The 18,945-nt window shown below is 42.2% G+C and overlaps 2 protein-coding genes across 11 annotated transcripts in view; one reads left to right on the top strand and one right to left on the bottom strand.

Moving 5' to 3' along the window:
* The window catches only part of AP4S1 (adaptor related protein complex 4 subunit sigma 1), a 78,437-nt gene extending 69,238 nt beyond the window's left edge, over positions 1-9,199 (bottom strand). For 4 of the 8 annotated variants that reach the window (XM_059710099.1, XM_059710115.1, XM_059710078.1 and 1 more), the window contains exons 1-2: positions 9,036-9,198; positions 8,659-8,923 (exon numbers count right to left, since the gene is read on the bottom strand). The gene's annotated coding sequence lies outside the window, so the exon portion shown is untranslated. Of the gene's footprint in view, positions 1-8,658; positions 8,952-9,035 lie in introns of all 8 variants that reach the window. The other 4 variants (XM_059710125.1, XM_059710071.1, XM_059710061.1 and 1 more) reach the window with 4 other exon arrangements.
* The window catches only part of STRN3 (striatin 3), a 103,633-nt gene continuing 92,730 nt past the window's right edge, over positions 8,043-18,945 (top strand). Inside the window, exon 1 of one of the 3 annotated variants that reach the window (XM_059709984.1) lies at positions 8,043-8,546. In XM_059709984.1, the coding sequence (XP_059565967.1) occupies positions 8,265-8,546 (282 nt within the window). In that variant the 5' untranslated portion in view covers positions 8,043-8,264. Of the gene's footprint in view, positions 8,547-9,365; positions 9,389-18,945 lie in introns of those variants that run through there. The other 2 variants (XM_059709993.1, XM_059710003.1) reach the window with 2 other exon arrangements.

Raw genomic sequence — 18,945 nt, 5'->3', positions numbered from 1 at the left:
TCTCTGTGAGTTAGCTGTTATACAATATTATCACAGCCTACAGCTTTCTGACTCATAGTACCCAGGAGACAATTCAGGAATGAACTTGGACTAGAATTTTATATAACATGCTGAGTTTCCTAAAGGTTTTGGTGCCTATTTGTCTATAATTTGTGAAGTCCCTTTTCCTTTTCTTTACCGCACAATATATTATTTGAAGAGTTCAAGTGCCCTGCAATGTATTTCTATAATTTTCTTAGCCACAGGAAACTACTGTAATGAGAAGTAGATATCTGATCTTATTTGGCAGGTCAAACCAGTGCCGGTCAAAGCTGACTCCTCCTTTTCTGTTCCATCTGCATTATACAGTTTGCTTCTTTGGTTTTTGAACACTTGCCATATCTCAGAGATCTTCTTCTGTGCTCTAATATTCATTTTTTCTCTATATTTATAAATGTAAACACTACATAATTTCCACAAGTGACTGAATCACCTCAAAACTACCTAAAACAGATGTCAAAAGTACAAATGATGTGATGTATAAATATGTAAACATTATGTTGTACACCTGAAACTAATATAGTGTATGTCAACAATTAAAAATAAATTTAAAAAGACAAAATAAATAAAAAAAAGCAATATTGAGTCCATTGATAGAATGGTAGGAGGAAGAGAAGGAAAGAGAGACTTTATTTCTTGTTTCCAAATACACATACACACTCATTGATGTAAGAATGGGAACCACTTCCTATTCTACTAAGGGACTGTGGAAGTGACCCAGCACTCTTATCTCAGCCTTCTCTCCTCCCCATGGAGGTAAGAATACTAGTTACAACTTTTTCAGATGATGCAAAAAGATGACTTAATTGTTTGTGAACCAGTTTGAGCTCTTTGTTAGAAGGATGTCAGGTACACAGTCAGCTGGATATTCAGGTAAGTAATTACAGGACAACATATAGTTCTCAAAGGCAGAGTTAAAACTCTTTGTACATCAGGCTTTATAATAATTGGGAAGAAGGCATCTGGGTGTTAACTATTCTGAACTTATTTAAAAGTCTGGACTTCCTTAACATACTTTTGCTGACATAATATATATATATGATATATAACAAGTACCTTTTTGATCAGATAGAATAAACACACACGTTTCTAAGATTAGCTAATGGAAAAGAAAAAAAGCATCCTGAAATTCTAAACTGATTAAAGATATAAACAGGCATTAGTAAAGATCATCAGTAGTACACTGAAACCAAGAATCAATGGGAGTTGAGGAGGGATGAACAGACTGAAGAAAGGACAGAACAAATAGGCAGTTTCAAGGAAGAGACGGAAGAGAGGAAATGACTCAGCCACATGTAGTCAGGGAGTTCCAGTTAGGTGAGCTGTAGGTGATAATATGCCTGGGAAAGCTCATTACCTACGGAAGACAAGATTCTAGGAGCTCACTGCAGAGTGTCTTCAGGAGTCATACACACAAAGCACAATGTCAATAGTATAAAAAATATTCTGTCAACGGAGAAAACCTTGGTATCCTTTATGTTCAACATCCAGGACAGTTCTGGTCATTGAACTGTAAGAGATTACTGGTAGTAAAAACTAATAAAAAATGATTGAGGGAGAGGAAAAATAGTCATATTAGTTTAAATTTAAGTTACTCATCAAACAGTTATTGGGGATATCACTTTCCTATACACTGGAGGTACATTTCCTATACACTGGAGGTACATCTTTGAACAAGAGGGGAATGGGTCCTGCCCCTTTAGGAGACAATCCTGCAGATAAATGACTATGATGTGGGAAAAACATGGCTAAGGCTTGCACTGACATCATTAAAAACACCAGAGGCCCAGTGCACAGGTAAGGTCCCTCAGCCTGGCTGGCAATCGGGGCCATCGCTGGGGGGACAGACCGCGGAACGTTGGCCGGCTGCAAGAGGTTGGCTGTGGGAGCGCACAGACCACCAGAGGGCAGCCCCTGTATTGAGCATCTGCCCCTCCCCCCCCCCCCTCTGTGATCAGTGCGCATCATAGCGATTGTCAGAATGGTTGCTTAGGCTTTTATATATATATACACTAGAGGCCCAGTGCACATGAAATCGTGCACGAGTAGCTCGCTTATGCTCACTTCTGCTGGCCGCCCCACCTATTGCCACTTGTGCCTCGCCCTCCACCACTCGTAGCTCTCTGCTGCTAGTAGCTCGTGCCCCGCCCTGCCTGCCGCGAGAGCCACTGCTCATTTGATCATGAGGCCATTACGGTGTCACAACCACAGGCCTTTTATGATATATTTAATGGTGGGGGATTGAACGAAAAAGAAAGGAAAGAGAATTCATGGACAAAGACAAGTGTGGTGATTGCATGGGGATGAGGCGGGTGGATGTGGAAGAGGGCATAGAGGGGATAAATGGTGATAGGAAAAATAAATATAAAACTATAAAGTGAATATAGCCCTGGTCAGTTGCTCAGTGGTTAGAGCATGGGCTTCTGGCCAAGGGCCAGTACCTTGGTTGCAGGTTTCCCAGACCCAATAGGGGCAAGTGAGGGAGGCAACCAATGGATGTGTCTCACTCACAGCGATGTTTCTTGCTCTCTCCCCCTCCTCCCTTCCTTCCACCTCTCTAGAAATCAAAGGAAAAAATATCATTGGGTAAGGATTAAAAAAATAATAATAAAGTGAATGTAGGATGGGTAATAGAAATTCTTCAAATAGAAAGCACAGTAGAAATTTTAAAAGAGACAGTTTTAAGACACATCTGGACAGATATTGAGGAAGGCAGGGTGGTTGGTGCTTTCCTAAAACTAGAATGGAACGTACGTGAGGGAAGAGATTATGTCCGCTTGGTTCACAGTGGATCATCAGGGACTGGCAGAGTATCTGAAAAATAGTAGCCAATCAAGAACTTAACAAATAAATGAGTAAAGCAAAGATTTGCATTACCTGTTATGTGCAGGTGCTAGTGTGTCACTGATCAGTATATAGACAATTTAAATCCTATATAATAAAGAGGTATTATGCAAATTGACCATAACACCCTCACACAAAGATGGCCGGCAGGAGAGGGCAGTTAAGGGCAACCAGGCTGGCAGGAGAGGGCAGTTGTGGGCACAAGATGGCCAGCAGGAGAGGGCAGTTAGGGGCAACCAGGCCTGCAGGGGAGGGCAGTTGGGAGGGGACCAGGCCTGCAGGGGAGGGCAGTTGGGAGGGGACCAGGCCTGCAGGGGAGGGCAGTTGGAGTGACCGGGCTGGCAGGGGAGGGCAGTTGGGGGCGATTGGGCCGGCAGGGGAGTGGTAAGGTGTCGATCAGGCTGGCAGGCAGAAGCGGTTAGGGGCAATCAGGCAGGCAGGCAGGCAGGCAAGCGGTTGGGAGCCAGCAGTCCTGGATTGTGAGAGGGATGTTAGATCCCTGTGGGATTGGGCCTAAACTGGCAGTTGGACATCCCTTGAGGGGTCCCAGATTGGAGAGAGAGCAGGCTGGGCTGAGGTATCACCCCCCCCCCACCAGTGCACGAATTTCATGCACCAGGCCTCTAGTATTGTAATAGGAGAAAAGCATGAGAGAGTATTAGGATGGGGTCTCTAAATAATTCAGAGATTTGGAAAGCTTCTTGGAGGAATTAATACCTGGGCTGAGTTTTAAGGGAAGAAGATAAGGAAAGGCACTGGGCACAGCACGTATTAAATTCCTTTGAAATGAAACATCTTTATGCATTTGAGGAACCCAAAACAGTGCAGTTTGGCTGGAGAGAATAGGGTGCCATAATGGTGTGATGTTAGATTAGGTGACAGGAGCCTCTAGAATTTGAAGGACCTTTATATGCTATGCTAAAATTTGGGGTTATTCTAAATTTGGTGATCACTAAAAGATTTTAAATAGAGAATGACATGATCAGATCTGCCTTTTGAAGATCGCTCAGGCATCAGTGGTAGTGGGAAGTGAGGGAAGAATAGAGGTGGGGAGGTTTACACTGAGACATGAAGATAATGGAATAGATATGAAAGATGTTACTGTGGAAGAGATGGGATGTGGGGGCTGAGTGAAAGAAAGGTATTAGAATGATTGCCAGGCCTCGGTTTGGACGTAGTGCACTTAATGAAACAGCTAATACAAGAGGAGCAGAGTTTTTTGGTTTTCTGAAAGTGAACGGGGAGGAAAATAACAATTATAAACCCAGTCTTTACTTGAGCTTGAGGTACCAGTGGGAAGTATAACTGTGCAAGTTCTGCTTCTTTTGATGCCAACATCATGGAGGTCAACCACACACTCTCACAAATGTTTCTTGTGGTATACAGGTCTTGAAGCAGCATGGGATTTCAGAACTTTTATGTGCTATGAGGCCCTTTAAAAAGAAATGGAGGGTGGGATGGGGGTCCTCATAAGCAGGTTGAATGTTAGTCACTATAAAATGGAGAAATAATCCTTAATGCTGTAACCTAAGACCTCATTTCATATATAAAAAAATGGCAGCATGAGCAACAAGTTCAGTCTGCTTTCCATTAAACTATAATAACAGTAGAATAGATAAGATAGAATAAGATGTACTACTTTATCTCTTTGAAATTATACCCTAAGTGTGAGCATTTGAGGTCTTGCTCCCCAGCATATGTTGTCAGCTTCGCTCAAAAAACTCTTATAAAAAAAGAAAGAAAGAAGAAAGAAAGAGAGAGAAACCAAGATGGCGGCATAGGTTAACGCTGGAGATTGCTGCCTCGAACAACCACTTCAAAAAACAACTAAAGACGGAATGGACATCATCCAGAACCACAGGAAGGCTGGCTGAGTGGAAATTCTACAACTAGGAGGAAAGAGAACATCATACCCAGACTCAGAGGAGGTGCAGTGCTGAAGTGAAATACTAAGGTGCGGACAGTGCGAGGAGCAGGTTGGTGGCGGAGGGCGTGGTTGTTGTTTTCAATCAGGAGGGAGTTTCAGACTCTGAGCTCCAGATCCGGGCGAGTCTCTAGGGACCCAGACTCAAACGGGAGAAGCGGGACTGTCTGGCTTCGGTCGGAACTCGAAGGCAGCTCTCTCTCCGAGGTTTGCAGTGGTTGCTGGGACTCTGTGAGGCAGAGCCCCTGGGGATGGGGCTGAGAGCAGCCATAACTGCTCGCTCTGCCCGCCCTGTAGATCCCCGGGGACACGCCCCGCCCAAGCCCTGCACAGAGCCATTTGCTGGATAGCCTCAGGCAAACGCTAGATTAGCACCGCCCTAGAGATCCAGCACAGAAGCTCTCCCACTGCAGACACAGTGGACTCTCATAGCCAGTTAGCCTGGAGGTCAAATCACCCCCGGTATTGCCGACAACAATCAAGGCTTAGCTACAACAAGACTGCGCACAAAGACCACTAGGGGGTGCACCAACAAAGCATAAAAAAATGCAGAGACAAAGAAACAGGACAAAACTGTCAATGGAGGATATTGAGTTCAGAACCACACTTTTAAGGTCTCTCAAGAACTGCCTAGAAGCCGCTAATAAACTTAATGAGATCTACAAGAAATCTAATGAGACCCTCAATGCTATGATAAAGAACCAACTAGAAACTAAGCATACACGGACTGAAATAAAGAATATTATACAGACTCCCAACAGCAGACCAGAGGAGTGCAAGAATCAAGTCAAAGATTCGAAATGCGAAGAAGCAAAAAACACCCAACCGGAAAAGCAAAATGAAAAAAGAATCCGAAAATACGAAGATAGTGTAAGGAGCCTCTGGGACAGCTTCAAGCGTACGAACATCAGAATTATAGGGGTGCCAGATTGAGAGAGAGCAAGATATTGAAAACCTACTATTTGAAGAAATACTGACAGAAAACTTCCCCTACCTGGTGAAAGAAATAGACTTACAAGTCCAGGAAGCCCAGAGAACCCCAAACAAAAGGAATCCAAAGAGGACCACACCAAGACACATCATCATTAAAATGCCAAGAGCAAAAGACAAAGAGAGAATCTTAAAAACAGCAAGAGAAAGAAACCCAGTTACCTACAAGGGAATACCCATATGACTGTCAGCTGATTTCTCAACAGAAACTTTGCAGGCCAGAAGGGAGTGGCAAGAAATATTCAAAGTGATGAATACCAAGAACCTACAACCAAGATTACTTTATCCAGCAAAGCTATCATTCAGAATTGAAGGTCAGATAAAGAGCTTCACAGTTAAGGAAAAGCTAAAGGAGTTCATCACCACCAAACCAGTATTATATGAAATGCTGAAAGGTATCCTTTAAGAAGAGGAAGAAGAAAAAAAAGGTAAAGATACAAATTATGAACAACAAACATGTATCTATCAACAAGTGAATCTAAGAATCAAGTGAATAAATAATCTGGTGATCATAATAGAATCAGGGACATAGAAAGGGAATGGACTGACTATTCTTGGGGGGGAAAGGGGTGTGGGAGATGCGGGAAGAGATTGGACAAAAATCGTGCACCTATGGATGAGGACAGTGGGTGGGGAGTGAGGGCGGAGGGTGGGGCGGGAACTGGGAGGAGGGGAGTTATGGGGGGGAAAAAGAGGAACAAATGCAATAATCTGAACAATAAAGATTTAATTTAAAAAAAAAAAGAAGAAAGAAAGAGAAAAAGGAATTATGCTCTGAGTGATCCTATATATTCCATTGTGAAAATTTTCTTTGTAGAAGAAAAAAATTGCCATCAATTTTATATGCAATTTTCCTGCATAACTATAATTACTAAACCTCCTTTCCTTATTATGCTGTTAAGTATTATTTTTGTCCTATTTTTCAACTAGATGGTTATTAGCTATATTAACTTAGAAACTTACAGTTCAGTAAACATGTTTCCTGGCAACCTCATAAGAATACACACTACGGTTCTTAAAAGGTTTACCTTGCCTCTTACGTGTATATTACACTCGCTCAAACAACATTTAATGACCCAAGAAAGCATCTTTAGCCATACATTTAGGATTCAGGTGCATTCATTTTTTATTTCCATCAAAAGATTCTGGTAGGAATGAAACACTCGTAAACTCATTCACTTCCAAAACAACAAATTGTTCGTCCGGTCTCCTTCAAAGTTACCTTTCTCCCTCTATCCACCAGCTAAAGACCTACCAGTGGTTCCCAACCTTCCTCATGCCGGGACCCTTTAATACAGTTCCTCATGTTGTGGTGACCCCCAACTTGTTACAAATTGAACATAATTAAAGCATAGTGATTAATCACAAAAACAATATGTAATTATATATGTGTTTTCCGATGGTCTTAGGCGACCCTTTCGTCGTTCGACTCCCAAAGGGGTCGCGACCCACAGGTTGAGGGCCGCTGAACACTGATTCATTACCTCCCCATCTCTCACGAAAAAAAAATAAAAATAAAGAGTCGCTCCTGCTCCATTCCCCAAAACCCCAAACCGAACCCATCCTGGAATTAGGAAGAGGGAAGCAAAGTGGAACCAGCTACGACGGGCGCCCGCGAGCACAGACTCGGGACCGAAGCCGGGCTCGGAGCGCTGACCGGGAATCCCCGCAAGGACCTGGGCTGTTTGCCAGAGAAAGACCGTCCCCACAGCCCCGGGACCGACCGGCGCTAGAACCCGAGCCGAGCGAGTGACAGGCCGAGGCCCGCCGCGCGGGGAGGGCCGCCCCAAGCACGCCAGGAATGCGAAAGAAACGCCCGGAATCCGACCGCGGCCGCCGGGCGACCCGCAAGGTGAAACGGGTCCCAGGCAGGCTCGTCGCGGAGGCTCTCGCTGGAGAGCGGCGCCCGGGCCTGGCCGGGCGAGGGAAACACCGCTGAGAAGCCGGGACCGGCTCGTTCCCGAGTCGGAGCCCGCAGCCCTCCGTGGGGTCCCCGCCGCCGCCGGATGCCCGGAGCGAGTCGGGGGCGGGCGTGGGGGCGGGGCCGGGCTCCTTCCCCGCCCCCCACGGCGGAGCCGGCACGACAGCGCCCTCAGTGCGCCTGCGTGGGGTGAGGCCGGACTCTACTTGGCCGCCGGGCTTGCGACGGCGGCGGCGTTCCCTACCCGGCATGCAGCGCGGGGGGCGGCCCTACGTCCCTCTCCTTCCCAACCCTGCCCCTCCCCCTCCCGCCGCGGCCCCCCCTTTCCCTAAAGTGAGTGAGTGAGACGGGCAGATGGAGGAGGGACTGTAATGGCGGCGGCCGGCAGCTCCCTGCTCTGACCCACGGCAGGCATACAGCAACCATCCCCTCCCCGCCCCGCTCCCAGCCGGCCTCCGCCCGGCCGCCCGCGCGGGGCCCCCCTTCCCGGCCCTCTCCCCAGCTGTCGGCGTCTCACCCGGCGCCCCGGCCGGGGCCCCACACACAATGGACGAGCTCGCGGGAGGCGGTGGAGGCGGCCCGGGGATGGCGGCCCCTCCGCGGCAGCAGCAGGGACCCGGGGGGAACATGAGCCTTCCGCCGGGGGGCAACGGCGCGGCGGGCAGCGGGGGTCCTCCGGCCGCCGAGGGCGCGGGTCCCGCGGCAGGCCCCGAGCTGTCCCGGCCGCAGCAGTACACCATCCCGGGCATCCTGCACTACATCCAGCACGAGTGGGCTCGGTTCGAGATGGAGCGGGCGCACTGGGAGGTGGAGCGGGCCGAGCTGCAGGTACCTGGCCGGGGTCGGTGTGCGGGACGGCGGCGGGGCTCCCGGCGCGGGTGGGAGCGGGGCTTCCCTCGGAGGGAGCCCGCGCGGCCTGGGGAAGCCCGGAGGGACCTACCTGTGCGGCTCGGGGGGTGGCGCCGGTCCTAGCCACGGTTCTTCCGGGAGTCCTCCTCCCCCGGCCCCGCAGAAGCTGGGTTCCCCAGTCCTCGCTAGCTGCGCGATGCGAGCTTCCTCGGGGCAGCCATTTTGGCTCTGACTATGGCGTCTGCGGGGGCTCCTGGAGGCGGCCTGCCGGGCGCCGGGGCCGGGGGCTGAGCGCCTCTCGGGGGGAGAGTCCGGCGTGGGCTGCTGAGCACGGAACTTGCTCTCGTGTGTGGCCCCTGCAGATGGAGCGCCCGAGGAGAGGGCCTGGGACGGGTATTTTACCACCTTCTCCCGGATCACCCCCCTTTCCCATTTGGCCCGTCTGGCCCCCTCCCCTGGAGTTGGTACCTGCTCGCCCCTTGACCACCGGCCTCCTTCCCAGGGCTGCTCTGAAGCCTGTCGCTGGCCTGTGCAGTGTTCATTTCCCCCCGCAACTGGAAGTGCCTTCCCACCCGGGCTGCTGGCTTCATGCACTTAGATTCATTCCCCTTCGGTTCTGCCTCAGTTTAGGGACGAGCTCGTCAAGCCTTTCCCAGGCAGGCGTATCTTGGAGAGATGGCGGGTTCGGCTCCAGACCACTGCATTTGAGCAAGTGGCAATATTTTTTGCGGGTGGAGGGTCTTGCTTTCAGTTTGTAAAACAAACAAACAAACAAACACGCGCATCATCTGAAGAAATAAAGCGGAGCGCAATAAAACGAGGTATATCAGTACTGAATTTTTTGTAGGGTACCCTTCACCAGGTCACCCCCTCCTCCGTCCTCTTCTTTACCTGTAAAAACCAACCTAGACGATCTGTGTTGTGTTTGTGAAACGACTGAGGAAAATAATTAATGCTAGCTGGGAGTAAAATGTTTTTATCTCAGTTTACTACCTCACAGAGGTGAAGCACATGTATGTATCCTCAGGACTCTTCCTACTTAAGGTGAAACTTGGATGGGGTGGCTTACCTGTCTTGGTAGATGTTGGTAGTTTAAGGTCTCTGTGTCTTGGATTTCAGAATGGTTGCATATTGTTAAAAGGATTGTTCAACATTTGGGGGTACTTGTGTTTATTTTTAAATCATTGCCGTGTCAAATTTAGGCTTAGAAGGGGGGAAAAACACACATGTATCTAAATAGTGTTGCACCTGTTCTTCAGATTGGTATGTATATATATTTAGAGTGTCAGCAGTATTATTCACTCACACATACGTCATTTATGCCTATGGTGAATAGTTAAGAAAATGTGTTTAAAGAAGGGATTTTGGATTAACTTAGAAAGGGTGAACTCAAAGAAATATATATGGGTATCCATATATATATATATTCGGTTTGATTTTGAACTAGTAAACTTTTATTTGACTCTACAAAGTGGGTAAAGGGTAAGAGTAGTTATATATTTTGACACTTAGCAAGTTTTGAAAAAATTAACTATAGATTAACACCTGTTAGTGAAGTCAGTGTTTTAGGATTGTGCTTTGAGATATTATAGGGCTTTTAGAAATACAACTTTCAAAAAGTTTAAGTCAACATTGTCTATTTTTTAAGACTTCTGTATGTATAGTCTGCTTTAAAATACCTGGGATTTATAAGAATTCTGCTGATACACAACTTTCTACCACACCAGGTTGCAAACTTAATATTATGTGTGAGTGAAGATAGGCATTTATTTTTTAAAATTGCATTTGTAAATGCATCGAAGCTTGGGCTCACTAAATAATACTTCACCAGTCTGAAATAGTGTTTATGAACTTTGTACTGTTGCACAAAAGCTTGAATTCTACCACTTTTCAGCTTAGCAATTGCATTACTCATTTATAAGCTTCAGTAATTTAAGTAGCTGAGAAAAATGTCATTTGTCTAAATTAGTAAGATACATACATTAGTGAGGTTTGTGTTGTCTGCCCTGGTCCTTGCTTTCTCATCTAGTTTTTTCCTTGACAGTAACAGAAAAGTCATTAAAGGAAGATTCCTTTTACTTGCTTGTTTGCTTTCAGTTGATCTACTGTTGGCATATTAGTTCTGATATAACCATTCTAAGCTCTGCTTTTTGTTTGCTTGATTGCTTGCTTATTTTGAAGAAGTTCTACAGGGTTTCTAGACTCTTAATTTTTTCCAGGGATTTTCATTATTTCATACTGATATTTTTTGAAATAAAATGTTCATGATTGTGTTCAGATGCTTTTATTCTATACATTTCTCTAAAATGTTTTATTGGGTTACTTAGTAGGGTTTCAGGTTTGCTTCTGCAATGTTGAATTTGCTTTAAGTGCATTCAGTCTTTAGTAAAATTGTGCACATTTTAAAATGTCTGTGTTGAATAAAAATTTATTGGGAGGGTTTAAGTGATGCATCAGTGGATTTCAACTGTAAACTTAAACTTATTTTTTTAAGAAAGATAAATAAGACAACCTACATATTGTATATAGTCTTGGGTACACTGTTCATTTACACATATGAAACTGTTCAATAATGAATATGAAGAGGCAAAGATATACCTAATTTTAATGTAAAAATTTAATATGGAATCATGTATTCCTTGACTTTGAAAGATTTTAAATTGGAATTTTTCAATATGCTTTTTTTCTTTCTAAAAAGAATTTGGGATAAAGCCCTATTTTAGAAACTTGGAACTAACCAAAGGTTCATGTCTTAAAGCTTTTTTTTATCTTTGTATGGGTGCCTTACCTCGTATTAAAATATTTGTTAGTAAGGCTCTAGGACAGTGAATTCAGAATCACTTTTAAAACTTAAAAAAAAAAAAATGCAGGTTTCTGCCTCATTCTCCAGAAATTTGGCCTAGGACTTGGAAAAAATGGACTTTGTAGGATTTTGGCAATTCATGTTATCCTATATAATAAAAGCCTAATATGCTAAGTGCCTGGTTGACCTGTCGGCCATTCAACCAATCAAAGCGTAATATGCTAATGATATGCACTGACCACCAGGGGGCAGACACTCCAACCAGTAGGTTAGCTTGCTGCTGGGGTCCGGCCAATTGGGACTGAGCAAGACGGGCCAGACACTCCCTGAAACCCTCCCGCAGTCCTTCCCCAGCTGGCCAACCTCCTGTGTCCCTCCCTGGCCCTGATTTGTGCACCGGTGGGGTCCCTTGGCTTGGCCTGGCCTGCCTCCTCTTGCAATTCGGGACCCCTTGGGGGATGTCAGAGAGCTGGTTTCGGCCCAATCCCACAGGGCAGGCTGAGGGACCCCACTGGTGCATGAATTCGTGTACCAGGCCTCTAGTATAAAAATAATAACTGCCCTTTAATCAGCATTACAATCTTACGGACGTACCATTCCTGTTTTACAGATGAGACAAATTTAGGTTAAATAACTGCAAGGTCACCCAGCTATAAAGTGTTACAGTTGACACTTGAACCCAGGTTTGTCTGAATTCAAAGCCTATGTTCTTATTACCACTCTTGTAACCACTGTATTATATGGTCATCTTAGCATTTTTTCATAGAAATGGAGTCTGTCCTGTAATTCTTTGTCTACCATCACATGGCATCACTTCAGTACATTTCAAAAAGTTCTTTTGAGCTCCCATGATGTAGCAAGTGTAGTTCATGTATATTGCAAACATGTCCTTATATGTTTCTATAGTTAGTATGTAATAAAAAATTCACTTATGGTATATATAAAATGCTGTTTGTCGACTATAAAAATATGACATAGAAAATACACAGAAAATATAGTCCAGGAATTTGTATTCTAAAACTGCTAATTCTTCAGCAAATATAAAAATTTTAATTAGTGTTTGTGTTTGCACACACTGGCATATAGACTTGTCATAACACGACAGATATTGCTACCTAACAATCTTACCCTATCAGACATATTTTTCTCACATGTAACTTGATTTCTTCTCACTTTTTTTTAATTCTTCATTTTTAATTAAAGGGGGAAGAACTTTGTTTCCCCTGCACTCTTCCTTTTATTGTCAGCATTTTCTTAGGGTAGTCAAGAATGATGATTTGGAAGTTCCGGTGCCTTTTCTAGTACAGCATTTTTATGATTCTACTATGAAATACTGTAATGTAGTTTCCTATTTCAAATGATGGTGACAATAGAGTAAAAAATATTTTACTCGATAGGATTAAGAGTCTACAGCCTATGTCATTCTCCCTGTTTCTTTTTGAAAGCTTTGGAAACCAAAAGTCTAGGGTAGTGATTTTCAGTTGATGTACCTCAAGAATTTTTAAAACATGCAATACCATGCCCGGCCAGTGTGGCCAAGTGGTTGAACGTCAATTTATGAACCAGAAAGTCATGGTTCGATTTCCGGTCAGGGCACATGCCCAGGTTGCATGCTTGATCCTACAGTAGGGAGCGTGCAGGAGGCAGCCGATCAATGATTCTCTCTCAGCATTGATGTTTCTATCTCCCTCTCTGAAATCAATAAAAATATATTTAAAAACTAAAAGTAAAACATGCAATACCTGACTACTTAGTCAGGGGCAACTGACCTCTTTTCCCTTAGATTGTCAAATGGAAAAAAATGACAACAGCCAACACAATAGCCGTTTGGTGTGAATGAATCAAAATTATACCTATTTTGCATTGGCCAGTGTGACTCACTGGTTAGAGTGTCGGCCCATGAACCGAAAGGTCTTGGGTTTGATTCCTGTCCAAGGGCATGCACTTGGGTTGCAGGTTTGATTGGAGCATGTGTTGGAGGCAACCAATCGATATGTTTCTCTTACATTGATGTTTCTCTCCTCCTCCCTCCTTCCACTTCCTCCCTCCCTTCTACTCCCTCTAAAAAAGTAATGGAAAAAATATCCTCAGGTGAGAATTAATAACAACAACAAAATTATACCTATTTTTTCTTGTTGAATCGGCAAAAAAATTTTTTTGGTGTGCCACAGAATTTTAGTAATTTATGTGTGCCAAGAGATGAAAAAGGTTAAAAATCGTTCGTCTAGGGGTTACTAACCTAGAATTTTTTTCTCCTTCATTTACCCCTTAATCCTGCTTTATAGTTTGCCCTGTTGCTCCCTACTCATTCCTTAATACCCACTTGAGCACTTTGTAGAATGCTGTTTGCTTGTTTTTTCCTATTGATGATTGGCCTTCAAATTGCCAAATCCTTTGGCTTTCTTACAGACTGTATTTACTTAACCAGCATTTTCTGTTATTGACTGTTTCTTCCTCAAAAAATTATTTTCGTTGATTTCTACTCTGTAATTCCCTATTTTCCCTTTGGTCCACTTAACCACTTTTCTCCATGCTTTTTCTTCTTTGTTCCTAATTGTTGTTACCTGGGGTACTGGTTTTTTTCTTGTTTCCACTGTACATTTCATTTGAAATGAGATTTTCAGCTATGACTTACCATACCATGTTAATAGCTAACATTTATTATTTACTGTTTGCTGTCATTTTAATTCCTCAATATTTACTCATTTAATCCTAAAACACATCTCAATAAGGTTGGCACAATTGTTTTCTTTGTTGAGTTTTTGTTTGTTTTTAAATATATTTTTATTAATTTCAGAGATTAATAAAATGACAACAGCCAACACATCGAAATCATCACTTTTAAAGCATTTAAACCAGCGTTCACAAGTATCTTGAGATGGAGCATGTTTCTCTCTCATGAAGTACCATAGCATGAAGCACCATTATGGTGTGCCACAGAATTTTAGTAATTTATGTGTGCCAATAAATTCTAGGTTAGTGATCCCTAGACGAGCGATTTTTAACCTTTTTCATCTCATGGCACACATAAATTACTAAAATTCTGTGTCACACCATAGCATGAAGCACCATAAGCTTCCCAAAGTATACGATAACTTTCAGCAGCACTTTTCTTCAAAATAATGAATTAAGATTTCCCGCAAATGTTCTTTTTTGGCATGAAATTCGACATTTTTAAGCATAAAAATATCTATGATGTTAACACCTTCAGCACATTTGACATGAAGTTTTGAAGCTTGCTGTCAATACAACAAAATAGCATACATATCAAATCGCATGTATATCAACATATGTGCAACTCCATTTATTGAAAAAAAATCCTCATTATTAACTGGTACACCTAGTATAATTATCCTTCCCATCACTAGATACTATCTATCTATCTATCTATCTATCTATCTATCTATCTAGTCTTTGAGTTTTATTCATCTGGTATAATTATTCAGTGAATATATTTGAGTGCTACTTTATGCTGGGCTGTTGGGTATGTAATGATGAATGAAGCAAGGACCTTGACCTCATGGAGCTAGTGCTCTGAAAAAGAATGTGATAAACCAGAAATTAACTGGATGCCAAGAAAATAAATGGTGATGTGAAACCTGTGTTGACAATGGGCTTTCAGATAAATAGCTAATATTTATTGAGCACTTTCTATAGGCCAAGAATTATTTTTAAAGCATGAGCTTTTTGTTAATTATTATTTTTAGAGAGAGGAAGGGGGAGAGAGAAACATTGATTTGAGAGAAAAATGTCGATCTGTTGCTTTCCATATGTGCCCCACAGGGATCGAACCTATAGCCCATTTATGTGTCCTGATCAGGAATCTAACCGGCAGTGACCTTTCAGAGCAAAGGACAACTCTCAACCAACTGAGCCACACCAGCCAGGGCCATCCTTATTTTTAAAAAATAGAATTATACAATGATACTTGTCTCTGCAATTGAGGACTTATCACACTTCTTTTTTAAAATGTATTTATTGATTTGAGAGAGAGGAATATTCATTTGTTGTTCCACCCATGCATGCATTCATTGCTTATATGTGCCCTGACCGGGTACTGAATCCTCAACTTGGGCGTATCCGGGTGACACTCTAACCGACTGAGCTACCAGGCTAGGGCCTATCACACTTCTTACATCTCCTTTCACCATATTCCAATATAGGTAATAAAACTAGTTAAATTGTTAGTTTTTACATTGACCATGGAAGTAATCCGAGAGTCTGAAAGCATATTGTGTGAATACTTGCCCTTTACTGTTCATTTTTTCTTTTCCTTGGAGTTATTTGCTTTTTTATTTGCTTATTAGTTTTATATGCATCTGTTGCTATTTTTCCAAAAGTTTCTACAACTCCATCAGGGTTTTCAAACTGGCAAGCACATAACATTATCTACCAGTTTTGCCTCTTGTGTGGAGGGAGTAAAGTGGGGAAGACTTGCCTTCCAGAGCTGTTACTTCCCTTGCTCTCATCTAGACGCGTTCTTAAGACTTGTTATAGAGTAATTATTCTGAAACCCCTGCTGTTCTCCTGTTATACAGTTACTACTATGAAATTTATGTCTGCTGTTTTCCAGCTATGATCCCCCTCCATTTTTTAAAAAAAACTGGATTTTATTCCCCATCTGTATTTGGCTTAATTCTTTGTTTGGCAGAAATGTTATCTAATAATTTCTTGAGAAAAGTTGCAAAGGAGGTAAATTTTATGATGTTGAATCTTTTTTAAATATCTACTTTATTCTCACACTTGTTTGGTAGTTTGGCTGGAAATAAGTTGCCGTCAACATTTCAAAGGCTTTTCTCTTGTCTTTGGACTTCCAGTGTTGCTTTTTGATGCTGTTATGATTCTTGATCCTTTTCTCGTATGTGTGATTTGTTTTGGTATCTTTTGTTTATCGTGGTTTTATTAAATTTTATGAAAATGCATATTGTTAGGCACTGAAAGAATTCTTTTACTCCGTAGTCTGGTATCTCTCACTAGAGGGTACTGTATGCATTTAGGTAGTACCATTTTTGTGGTGGCCTGTATTGTGCTTGCAGGGTTTTGAGTATCCTGGCTTCTGGGCATTAAATGCCAGTATAAGTCATTAATTATTGAAACATTTAGAAATGTCCCAGACATTTCAAACATCACCCTAGGGCAGTGATGGCGAACCTATGACACGCGTGTGAGAGGTGACACGTGAACTCATTTTTTGGTTGATTTTTCTTTGTTAAATGGCATTTAAATATATAAAATAAATATCAAAAATATAAGTCTTTGTTTTACTATGGTTGCAAATATCAAAAAATTTCTATATGTGACACGGCACCAGAGTTAAGTTAGGGTTTTTCAAAATGCTGACATGCCGAGCTCAAAAGGTTCGCCATCACTGCCCTAGGGGGAGGCAGTACTAATCTTTTTTTGAGAAGCATTATTGTAATACCAAGTCCTTAGAGCAGTGGTTCTCAACCTTCCTAATGCCATGACCCTTTAATACAGTTCCTCATGTTGTGGTGACCCCCAACCATAAAATTATTTTCGTTGCTACTTCATAACTGTAATTTTGCTACTGTTATTAATCGTAATGTAAATATCTGATATGCAGGATGTATTTTCATTGTTACAAATTGAACATAATTAAAGCATAGTGATTAACCACAAAAACAGTATGTAATTATATATGTGTTTTCCGATGGTCTTAGGTTGACCCCTGTGAAAGGGTCATTCGACCCCCAAAGGGGTCGCGACCCACAGGTTGAGAACTGCTGCCTTAGAGCATTTCATGATGGACCTGCTGATATAAAAGTTTTACTTCTATCTCCTGTTTTTCCTTCTCTTTTTGGTTTATTTTCTTCAACTATACTTTTCAATCCTATTAAATTTGCAAAAACATTTTCTTGCTTGAACTTTTAAAAGAAAGATATTTTTTTTTTTTTTTTTTTAGCATGGTGGGATTTTTGTTGTTGAAGTTTTCTTTCCCTGAATTGTCGGTTTCCTTTGAATTTCTTTTTTGTTTTGCTTCTCTTCTTTCTTACCTAATGCTTTCCTCAAATATTGGTGACATTGACTATCTGTTTGGTAGCTATGAGCTTTTTAAGCAACGTTTTCTTGCCTTAGCCGGTTTGGCTCAGTGGATAGAGGCGTCAGCCTGCGGACTGAAGGGTCCCTAGGTTCAATTCCTGTCAAGGGCACATGTCTGTGTTGCGCGCTCGATCCTCATCATTGATGTTTCTATATCCCTCTTCCTTCCTCTCTGAAATCAATAAAAATATAGCTTTTAAAAAGTAAACAACCTTTTCTTAAAACTCACTTTCATTTCCATTAAAAATTGAGTGACTTTTAATCTGCTTTAGCCTTGCCATAAATTAGTTTTCTTAAAGCTTTGTTTATAATGGGTTCTCTTAGCTTATAATTCTGGATTCTCCAGATAACTTCCTATGATGTCCATAACTGTAATTTTTAAAAAAGAGGTATATGGAAATATTTTATCATCTTTGCTCCATTTTACTAGTATATTGAGCCAATCTGCAGGATAATATTCTATACCTGCTGAACTCTTTGGAGTCTGGTTTTCTTCAAGTTTTCTGTCAGTTCTTTCCACAGTTCTCTTTCTTATATCTTCCATTAGTATATGATCACTTTCTCCCTAGATTCTTATCATTTTCACCTTACCAGGCTAACATAAACTTCAGGTCCTTGGCTTTCCTTTAGTTGTTCCTTTTAGGCATACTCTATTTTTCTGGTTTGCAGTGTCCTTATGTTCTATGTTGATGTTTTCACCTTTGCTGGTATCTTTAAATCCCATTTTTTGTATACCAGGTTCAGTTTTTTGTTTGTTTGTTTTGTTTTTTAAGTCTCCTCCTCTAAGCCAGTGGGTATCTCAAAACTTTAGCTTTTGTTGTGCTATCTGGGCTATCTGGTATAAACAAACATGACATATAGTACAAATTTCTTTTGATTTAAATTCAACCTCTAAAGAGAAAAGTGTTTGTTTTTTTTCTTTAAAAGTATCAGTATGTTGCCCTGGCTGGGTGGTTCAGTTGGCTGGAGCATCGTCCTGTACACCAAAAGGTTGTGGGTTCGATTCCCAGTCAGGGATCATACCCAGGTTGTGGGATAGATCCCTGGTTGGGGCATGTGTAGGAAGCAGCTGATTGATGTTTCTTTCTCACATTGATGTTTCTCTCTCTCTCTGTCTTTCTCAAATCAATAAAAAAACATATCCTTGGGTGAGGACTGAAAAAAAAATTTTTTAAGTGATGGTATGTCATTTATGCTGCTTTAATACATAAAACAATACTATAACTGACTCTACTCCCACAATTTTTAAAAATATATTTTATTGATTTTTTACAGAGAGGAAGGGAGAGGGATAGAGAGTTAGAAACATCAATGAGAGAGAAGCATCAATCAGCTGCCTCCTGCACAACCCCTACTGGGGATGTGCCCTCAACCAAGGTACATGCCCCTGACTGGAATCGAACCTGAGACCCTGCAATCCACAGGCCGACGCTCCATCCACTGAGCCAAACTGGTCAGGGCTCTCCCACAATTTTTTAATGTGGTAAAATATACATAAGAAAATTAATTATCTTA

The sequence above is a fragment of the Myotis daubentonii genome, chromosome 1 (genome assembly GCF_963259705.1).
Source record: "Myotis daubentonii chromosome 1, mMyoDau2.1, whole genome shotgun sequence".
Lineage (NCBI taxonomy): Eukaryota > Metazoa > Chordata > Mammalia > Chiroptera > Vespertilionidae > Myotis > Myotis daubentonii.
This window is presented reverse-complemented; position numbering and strand designations above follow the sequence as displayed.